This window comes from Rhinopithecus bieti, unplaced genomic scaffold, assembly GCF_001698545.2.
Source record: "Rhinopithecus bieti isolate Rb0 unplaced genomic scaffold, ASM169854v2 scaffold_33021, whole genome shotgun sequence".
NCBI lineage: Eukaryota > Metazoa > Chordata > Mammalia > Primates > Cercopithecidae > Rhinopithecus > Rhinopithecus bieti.
Genome location: NW_016813941.1, coordinates 5,943 through 16,349, shown reverse-complemented (window position 1 = coordinate 16,349; position 10,407 = coordinate 5,943). Strand labels below are relative to the sequence as shown.

Here is a 10,407-nt window from a genome sequence, read left to right as displayed (position 1 = left end):
AGTCTCGCTCTGTTTCCCAGGCTGGAGTGCAGTGGCCAGATCTCAGCTCACTGCAAGCTCCGCCTCCCAGGTTCACACCATTCTCCTGCCTCAGCCTCCTGAATAGCTGGGACTACAGGCGCTCGCCACCTCGCCCGGCTAGTTTTTTGTATTTTTTTTTTAGTAGAGATGGGGTTTCACTGTGTTAGCCAGGATGGTCTCAATCTCCTGACCTCGTGATCCACCCGTCTCGGCCTCCCAAAGTGCTGGGATTACAGGTGTGAGCCACGATGCCCAGCCGAGAACTTATTAGAATGGCTTTGTTTTCATTTCCTCTTGCATTCCTAGAGACTGGAACCATTCTTGGGATACAGTAGATGCTCAATAAGTATTTATTGAATGAATAAACACATGATGTCTTATCATATCATCATGTTGTAAGAGAGATGGGAAGATGAATAAGATACACCTCCTGCTTTTTGAGAGCAGACACCACACATAAAATATGAAATAGCAATATGAGAGACCTCCCATGGCTACACCAGAGGATCCTCTTTACCAAAGCCAGAAATATAAAAATGAAGGGGTTGCCTCTTGTAATTTGAAAAATGTAGTTTTGCATAACAAAAGAAACTTTTTTTTTTTTTACAATGAGTAGTAAAGTTAAAAAACGTAAGGAAATATGGAACAGATTTAAAAATATGAGCAGATGCTGATGGATCTAGAAATACAGATGTAAGATTTATCACAGGTTATTAGATTTATTATAGATTTGTGAAAGATCACATAATCTTCCCAAACTCTTCCAGCCTACACAATGGAGACCAGTGCCAGGTGCCAAGCAATTCCAGTTTTCTTATATAATCCTGATTATGCACAGAGGACGAGGCTTAGCTGAACCAAGAGAGTTTATGCTAAACACCCTCACTAGCCATTGAGAGAAATCATTCCCTGGGAAAAGAGTGATGAGAATGAATTATTTTATAATAAATAGAATAATAAAGACAGAAAAACATCAGACACACGTACATTAATGGTAAACTCAAACACCCAGAAGTTTCTTATTATTTTTGTGATTGGCAAACTGCATTTAAGACTTTGAAAAGTCCAAATTTCATGATATCTGAAAGTGAGTTTGAGGCTTTCTGCATTTAGAAATTCCTGCTTGACTTTGAGTCCTTGGTCTGAGAAAAGGTTGTTTTTGACAATAGGATAATGTTCAGGTGCCTCACAGTCTTGGGACCTTGAAATGTAGAATTTATTTCTGGATTTGGGCAAATCTCCCTCAGTGTCTCCAGTTTTCCATTTGAAAATTGCAATAATCAAACGTGGCAAAAATACTACTGAGAAATTAATACAAATTGCTGGTGGACCGACCCTTTTCTCACCATCTGACTGCGGTTTCAGATGGCTTCTCATTCAATGGGGGAAAACTTTCTGTTCTCAAGTTACACAAAAAGTGAAATGATTCCCAAACCCAGGAAGTTGGCAGGTGCAAATGACCAATCCCCAAAGCCTTTCAGTACTTTATTCCTCTTTCCTTTTCTTTTTGTTCTCTTTCTCTGTGTGTCTGTCTCTATCTTTCACTCTTTCCTTTTATTTGTCCTTCATCCTTATCAAAAATTCCTCTATTTTCAGTTGATAATAGTCACATAAAACACATATTCATAGAGTGTTGATACATTTGTGTTTAATTGTGATATATAAACATACTAAATCTACCTACATACACAAATTTATTAAAATATTTATATAGGTCTACAGGGCATATTGGACAAAACTAAATATCTACACGCAGATATAGAAATTATTAGTAAATATGATAGAAAAATGTTGATATAGTAAATTTCTGTGCCAAATATTTGAACAATTCTCTGAGTAATGCTCAGTGCATTCAGTAATGTTTTTCCTGCTTTTGTGTTTTCTTACCAAGCTCATAGTGATTCAGAAGGAGAAATGCAGCAAATGACAAAACATAAACATTATGAAATTCATAGATATGATTTCTTCAGCAAAAACCCCCACATCTCAGAGAATTACTCATTTGGGCCACATTTTAAAGGTTATGCTAAATGTATCCTGTGCATTACATGTTGTAATTCTAACATTATCAACACCATAGTTTTGCCTCCTCTGCTTAAATAAGTCTGCAACTGTAGTTTTAATTTAGTGTGACTTGTGCTTACCTGAGGAAGGGATGCCAAGGATTATGAGAACCAGCATAAAATCTGGGAGCATCGTGATGTCAGTTTCAGAAAGACAATTTCTTCCTTTTTAACAACAGAGCGTTTCCATTGGAAAAGGGGGTTTTGAAAAGAAAATGCAGGGGTTCAAAATCTGAAGTGGAACCCAAGAGGACAGCAACACCTGGAGTGGAATAAAACAGTCTCAACCCCTCTCGCCAAGTGCGTCGCTTCTCAAAGTGCACTTCATTGATTTGCAGTCAGCTGTCAGATCGTGTAAGTCTAAAACATATCGCTGGGTCCTAACTCCTGACTTATTAATTTACTCCCTTGCAAGAGATGCAGGGCACTGGAGAAAGGATGAAGCTAGACAACTTCTGAATGTTCTGTGCTATTTTTCTTACGATTGGAGATCTGCATATGGAAGAACCACACTTTACCACATCCATAGTGAAAAGTTTCTCATCCCCATTATTTCTCTATTCTCTTTTCTTTTCTTTATTTTTATTCTTTTTTTTTTTTTTTTTTTGATACGGAGTCTCGCTCTGTCACCCAAGACCTCCGTCTCCCAAGTTCAAGCCATTTTCCTACCTCAGTCTCCCAAGTAGCTGGGATTATAAGCACCTGCCATCATGCCCAGCTAATTTTTGTAGAGACAGGGTTCCACCATGTTGGCCAGGCTGGTCTTGAACTCCTGACCTCAGGAGATCCACCCGCCTCGGCCTCCCAAAGTGCTGGGATTACAGGCGTGAGCCACAGTGCCAAGCCTCTCTATTTTCTTTTCCAGTTGAACCTGAGAGTCATTAATATGTCCTGGAGCCTCCCTATTCTGCTGGTTCCCATGTGTGTTAATATCAGCACATTCTCTGTGGTTCCCTTGACCCCACCAGGCCCACCTTCTGGTCACTACAGGGGACAGTAGGGTGGGAGGTTAGTGTTGTTTTATGTATGAGACTTGGACACTGAGAACACCATCCTTTCTTCTTCACAGTTGATCAGATTTCATCTAGTTCAGTGCTGTGCACACCCAGAGGGCCCTTGATAAATGCGTAATACATCAAATAGATGGCAAGTACAAAGTCAGGGCTAGACAGACAAGAGGGCCAGGTGGGAGCCAAGACCCACCTGGTTGGGAACTGAGTGCTGGAGGAACCCACTCCAGGGCACGGAGGAATTCCATCTTAGCGGCAGTGATTTAGTCCAATTTTTAAATTTCTTAATTTAACCCTCCTGTGTGCCATTAGTGAGTTTGAGACACCAAGAGGGTGCTGGATAAGGAGCCATCGTGTCCTGAAAAGAGGTCTAGCCCAGGACGCCAGGACCCTGAGCTCTTGAGCCCTGCCTGTTCCTCAGGGCCCCTGTCTCAGAGCCCCTCACATCACAATGTTGCTGCCCTGCCTAACCTCCCTTCCTAGACCACCAGCTCCTGCAGGAGGGCTTGGCCTCTAGCCCTCTGGAGTTTCTCCTGTGTCTCTCTGTGTCCAGGGTCTGACACCTGCAAATGCTTGAGAAGGTTGCAGGAATGCAGGGAGGAAGGAAGAAGCCACACACTGATTTCCTCCTATCCATCTGAATTGTGCTCCTGGCCTGCTGAGAATTTGTAACGGTCTCAGAAGTAAATCAGCCACCACCAATCCAGGTGTGCAGGAAGTTTCACCTTTATTTTCAAGAAATCAAATAAAATGAAGATAGCCTTCCACGGAACTGGCTGGAAATCCAATCTCAGTCATTGCAGACCCTGCAGCCCTCTCCCTAGGGGAGGAACTGGATCTGGAAGCCTTTTGTGGTCCCCAAAATATGGCACAGTCCTGTATCCTCCAGCCTGCCTTGACCACAGCCAGGGTCCATGCCCCGCCCACACGGTCCCCTGGAGCCAGCAGCTAGGTTGCTCTTTGCCTTCTCCAATGCCCAGGATTCTGCCAAGACCCAGGATTCTGCCAAGACTGGAGGCCTCGGTAACAGGACCCTGCCTCCCTGGGCCCCACACAACCCCAGCCTGCTGAGGACTGCACCCCTCGAGTGCAACCCCCGAGCAGGGCACAGTCCTGCTGCCAGAAGGACCTGCCAGCCCCTTCCTATGCCTTGGGAAGTTCTTTTCTGTCTCCCTTTATAGTCACCTTTCTCCCTGCAAAGACACTCAGCTCTTCTCCATCCCACTGTAGAAACCTCAAATCATCTCTCCATTGAGTTTAGACTTTGAGGGGAAAAGCAGACAGCAAACAGACACAGAAAGAGAGGCTGTCTTGCTCTGTTGCCCAGGCTGGAGTACAGTGGCATGATCTCAGCTCACTACAACCTTCACCTCCCAGGTTCAAGTGATTCTCCTGCTTCAGCCTCCTGAGTAGCTAGGATTATAGGTGCCCACGACCATGTCCAGCTAATTTTTATATTTTTAGTAGAAGCAGGGTTTCACCATGTGGGCCAGGCTGCTCTCGAACTCCTGGCCTCTAGTGATCCACCTGCCTCAGCCTCCCAAAAAGCTGGGATTACAGGTGTGAGCCACTGTGGGAGCTGGGCCAGCTGTGCTTTCAATTGAAGATGTAAGTTCTGATTGGCATTTAGTAATCATGAAAGTAGTGTAATACTAATACCATATTTCAAGACCACTTATAGTCCATGATTCTAATCCAATCACCATCAATGCTTTACTTCCTTCCAGTGCACACACACATGCACACACACAAACATGCACGATAGCATTGTGGTCACCCAGTTGACATATGAGTTAACACCCTTCAACTGAGCTGTTATTTTTTATAACATAAAACTCAACATCATTAAAAAGGTTATTAAGGCAGGAAAGACAAAATATTTTTTAAAGAAAAGGACATTTTAGTATTGATGAGAAAAGGAGAAACTTTGAAAAATTATTTCATGACCTCTAAGGGGACAAAAAGGAGCATTGTGGTTGGTTCCGTAGTACATGTAAGTGAACTCAGAACTAGTTGAGCAACTGTAAACAATGGTGTGGATTAACAAATGGATGTCAAGCCTGGAAGAGGGTCTCTAGAGGCGGGCTGCGTGGATCTAACACATTTAGCATCTTGAAGGCATGGAAGATACACTTAATGGATTTGCAAATAACAAAAATAAGAGAGCCAGCCTGATTGCCAAGGTCCCTTACAGTGTGAAACCGTACCCGCTTATCCACCAAGCAGGACAGAATCACAGTACCCAGTGACCTCCGAAGTGGGGGATGCTGGGCCCATGCTAGCAAGATAGATTGGCTTAGTTCATGGCCACGTTTATGTGAATCAGGACAAAATGTCTTTTTGCTTTATTATTTTATTTCTACATCTTTTTGCAGTTAGAAAAACAAAATCACACTGAGGTATTTAATTAATTGCCTTAACTGCCTGCATGATACTGACAGTCACTTAGTCACTCTATGAATGGCACTCATCGCAGCACCCCAGCCTGTCTGGAGCCACCTTAGGGCACTGTTTTGTTTAGGACAGCACAGTTTAGGAAGTTAAATATGTTTATTCTGGGGACATCGAGAGACCTGGGATCTAGAAAGGAAGATTTATGAGAAAAGATTAAAAAGCGAGTTTAGATGAGAAAAAAAGAAGTCTGGCTGTGCGTGGTGGCTCACGCCTGTAGTCCCAGGACTTTGGGAGGCTGAGGCAGATAGATCACTGGAAGTCAGGAGTTTGAGACCAGCCTGGCTGACATGGTGAAACCCTATCTCTACTAAAAATACAAAACCTAGGCGTGGCAGCACATGCCTGTAATCCCAGCTATGCTACTCAGGAAGCTGAGGCAGGAGAATTGCTTGAACCCGGGAGGTGGAGGTTGCAGTGAGCCGAGATAGTGCCATTTGCACTCCAGCCTGGGGGACAGGAGTGAAACTCTGTCTCAAAAGAAAAAAAAACAAAAATAAAAAAACAAAACAAAACAAAAAATAACAAAAAAACATGTCTAAGAGAACTGTCTTCCCTCTATAAAAAGCTTACATGTGAGTTACCTGTTCCTCACCAACACCTGGGGAGGTGAAGTCACAGTAAGGTGGGGGCGGGTTTGGGGCTGGGACCACACCTCCCACAGCTGGGTGCTCTCACTGTCTCTGTACCATGATACTTAATAAGCAATTCCACTAATCACAGTGTGCCAGTTTATCACGGAGAGAACACACTCCCTGCCTTCTGGAGGTCCATCAGCTCTCCCTTCCTCAGTCACCCATCAGGGTTTACCAGTGCTCCCTTCCTCGGGGCCTTCCTTACGTCTAACCTCAGTCATTCCTGCTGTAGCCTGCCTGGCTCTACAGCCAGCCAGCATTTCAAATACTCCGATCCTCTTCTCACTACCAGTGGGGAGGTTTTGTGGGAGGGAGCAGGGATGCTGTCTGAGTTCACAGGATTCAGAAGGTCTGGATTCAGGATCCAAAGTATCTGAATTTGAAATTCTCACTGCCCTCCCAAAAACCTCTCATCCTTTGATGCCTAAAATTTCACTCTAGAGATAATTGTTTTGGTTTAAATCTTATTACATCCGCCACTGGGCAGGATAACACTTTAATCCAAAGAGCCAACCCTTTTTCTTCCTGCGCTCTATCCACACGAATGACATTTTTTTTCAATAGCCACACCTCTCACTATTGGTAGAGGTGGGAAAACCATGGCTTTTATTTTTTAGGCAGAGACAGGGTCTTGCCATGTTGCCCAGGCTGGTCTTGAACTCCTGAGCTCAAGTGATCCTTCCTCCTCGCCCTCCCAAAGTGCTGCGATTACAGGCTTGAGCTACCGTACCCGGCTTTTAAATAAGTGTCCAGTTCTTTCCTGGGATCAGACCACGGAAGCCCCGGACTCCTGGACGTGCTGCGCGCCCTCCCTGGGCTGGGCATTGTGGGTCCTTGGACCAGGATGAGTTGTGGAGCTCGGCCGCCCTCTGGTGGCTTCCTCGTCACACTGCAGGCCTTTAAAAGGTGTGTGCTTCAGACGGTGTTTGTTCCTCAAATTTTAAATAGAAAGGTAGTAATAACAGCCTGCCTAAATCCCAAACTAAGCACTGGAAGGCAATGGGCTGCTGGTTTAACAGCTGTACCCTTCCACGTACCGCTTGCCAGGAGGGCAGCGCGAACCCGGAAGAACTGTAGCCGGGAAGGCCTGTGCGTTCCTCAAGGCGGAGAGTTAGTGCCCGGGACCGAGCTGGAATCAATCGCGGGACCGCAGCCGGGGCCAGAGCGCCGGGAACCTAGGTGTGCGCGGGAAGAAGGGTTCAAACAGAAAGAAACCGTCTAAATGGATCACATGAGCAGCGTTTCCCAAACCTCCCTGTGCTCCCCAACCACCTGGGGAGCTTTCAAGAAACACGAATTCGGCCGGGCGCGGTGGCTCACGCCTGTAATTCCAGCATTTTGGGAGGCAGAGGCGGTTGGATCACCTGAGGTCAGGAGTTCGAGACCAGCCTGGCCAACATGGCGAAACCCCGTCTCTACTGAAAATACGAAAATTAGCCGGGCACGGTGGTGGGCGCCTGTAATCCCAGCTATTCGGGAGGCTGAGGCAGGAGAATCACTTGAACCCGAGAGGCGGAGACTGCAGTGAGCCGAGATGGCACTACTGGCGACAGAGCGAGACTACCTCTTGAGAGAACGAAAGAGAGAGAGAGAGAGAAAGAGAGATAGAGAGAGAAAGAAAGACGAATTCCTGGTTGTTTTCCACCGGAGTTCTGATCCAGTGGCCTGGAACAGGGCCTGGGCTCTCTGAGAGCAGCCAGGGTCCCAGAACCTGACTGCGCTGGCCTCCTCTTCCAAGTGAAACCTCCGCAAAGACCAGGAGGAAAGACTCAGTGGCCCCAGGGCCCGATCGCAGCACTGAAGCACCACGGGCCACGAGGGTGCCGGTGACCAGGAAGGCCCCGGAGATATGAGGGGCACTGGGAGGCGCACGGGCAGCGCAGGACCCCTGGTTGAAGAGAGGCGCTTTGCCTCTCCTTTCATCCTTCAGCCATTCTGTTTCTTTTTTGAGGCTTCCCTTTATCTTGTCTAAGCAACAGGAGCGTCCGCACTGTGTCCTCGCCGCCGCCACTGTTCCTCAGGACTGCAGCTTGGTCGGAGGACCAGGGAAGTGTCCTGCACAGACTGGCCAGGCACTGAGGTCTGCTTTTCCACCACGATAGGCGTTGGGATTGAAAAAGCTTTGTCCCAGCTCCTCTGGGTGGGAATGGGCCAAACAGGCTGCAGATGCACTGGGCTCCTGGTCCCAGTCAGCCACCCCAGTGTCCACAGCAGATGGAAGCCCAGAGCTGAGGGGACAGAGGGCTGCGATCAAACTGCTGAGGCCATGTCTTGTAAATCCGAGCAAAGGCGATATCTGGGCAAGGAGTAGGGGCTGAATCTGATCCCTGGGCAAGGAGTAGGGGCAGAATTTGAAAGATCAGCCTGGGGACTGCTGAACTGAGAACAGCCCGGGGAGGAAGATCAGGAGGGAGCAGGGAAGAGGAGGCCTGCGATCCCCCCAACCCCAACAAACCCCGCTGGAAGCTCAAAGGGCTGCTTTATTGAAGGCCAGACTGGTGGTGTGTGGGCGCCTTGCCCTGATTAACAGCACTGGGCAGGGGGTCGATTGCAGGTAATGAGTCAGTAATTAATATCTATAAAAAGACTGTCCTATGCAAAGGACACTGGCCCAAGAGTCCGGAACTCTGAGCTTGCCTCTTAATAATTGTGTGACCTTGGACAAATAACCTTTTGTGGCATCAGATTCTTCGCCTATCGGGGAGAAAAGCTGTATTAGATCCGCTGTTCTTCATGCTGGCCGCTCACTGCTCTTGGGAAGCTTCTAGAAAGTACTGATGCCTGGGCCTTGCACCTGGACATATTGATTTCATTGGTCTGATGAGAGACCCAGGAACTTATTTTTATTTATTTATTTTGAGACGGAGTCTCGCTCTGTCGCCCAGGCTGGAGGGCAGTGGCGCAATCTTGGCTCACTGCAAGCTCCGCCTCCCAGGTTCACGCCATTCTCTTGCCTCAGCCTCCCGAGTCCCGCCACCATGCCTGGCTAATTTTTTTGTATTTTTAGTAGAGACGGGTTTCACCGTGTTAGCCAGGATGGTGTCCATCTCCTGACCGCCCGCCTCAGCATCCCAAAGTGCTGGGATTACAGTCGTGAGCCACCGCGCCGGGTTGTTTTTTTTTTTAAGCTCCTTAGGTAATTCTCATCCATATCCAGAGAGGTGAACCCACAGATTAGATGAGCTAGAAGCTCTCTTTAGGTTTGACAATTCCGCAAGTCGGTGTTATAGGTAGGGCGGCCCAGCTTCCTGGTTTGCCCAGGAATTCCCCAGTATTGAAATAGAAAATTCCTTGTACCAGTAATCCCCACAGTCCCTGGCCACATTCCACATCATTCCCCCTCTGACATCAGTAGGTAAGAAAGAAGAGGCATCCTTAGAACACTCTGGGGTGTGTGTTCATGTGTGTGGGCTTTGTGGGTGACCATCAGGACACCAGGAAGCAAATGTATGATTCCACCGCCCACCTGCTCATCATTGCTAGTCTTGGAAGTACACATGTGTGTGAAACCTACCTTGCCCAGATTTCTTTTTATTGTTATTATTATTTATCTATCTATTTATTATTATTTATTATACTTTAAGTTCTAGGTACCCATACATGTGCACAACGTGCAGGTTTGTTACATAGGTGTACATGTGCCATGTTGGTTTGCTGCACCCATTAACTCATCATTTACATTAGGTATTTCCCCTAAGGCTATCCCTCCTCACGCCCCCCACCCCATGACAGGCCCCCATGTGTGATGTTCCCTGCCCTATGTTCAAGTGTTCTAATTGTTCAGTTCTCACTCATGAGTGAGAATATGCAGTGTTTGGTTTTCTGTCCTTGTGATAGTTTGCTCAGAATGATGGTTTCCAGCTTCATCCATGTCCCTGCAGAGGACATGAACTCATCCTTTTTTATGGCTGCATAGTATTCCATGGTGTATATGTGCCACATTTTCTTTTTTTTTTTTTTATTATACTTTAAGTTCTAGGGTACATGTGCATAACGTGCAGGTTTGTTACATATGTATATTTGTGACATGTTGGTGTGCTGCACCCATCAACTCGTCAGCACCCATCAATTCATCATTTATATCATGTATAACTCCCCAATGCAATCCCTCCCCCCTCCCCACTCCCCATGATAGGCCCCAGTGTGTGATGTTCCCCTTCCCGAGTCCAAGTGATCTCATTGTTCAGTTCCCACCTATGAGTGAGAACATGCGGTGTTTGGTTTTCT

The 10,407-nt window shown here is 46.6% G+C and overlaps 1 protein-coding gene across 1 annotated transcript in view; it reads right to left on the bottom strand.

The window, feature by feature from the left end:
- CHRNB3 (cholinergic receptor nicotinic beta 3 subunit) overlaps positions 1-2,345 on the bottom strand; it is a 35,915-nt gene extending 33,570 nt beyond the window's left edge. The window contains exon 1 of the mRNA XM_017849116.1: positions 2,166-2,345. Coding sequence (XP_017704605.1) covers positions 2,166-2,217 — 52 coding nt within the window. The 5' untranslated portion in view covers positions 2,218-2,345. The remainder of the gene's footprint in view (positions 1-2,165) is intronic.
- Between the last annotated feature and the right edge of the window lie 8,062 nt (positions 2,346-10,407).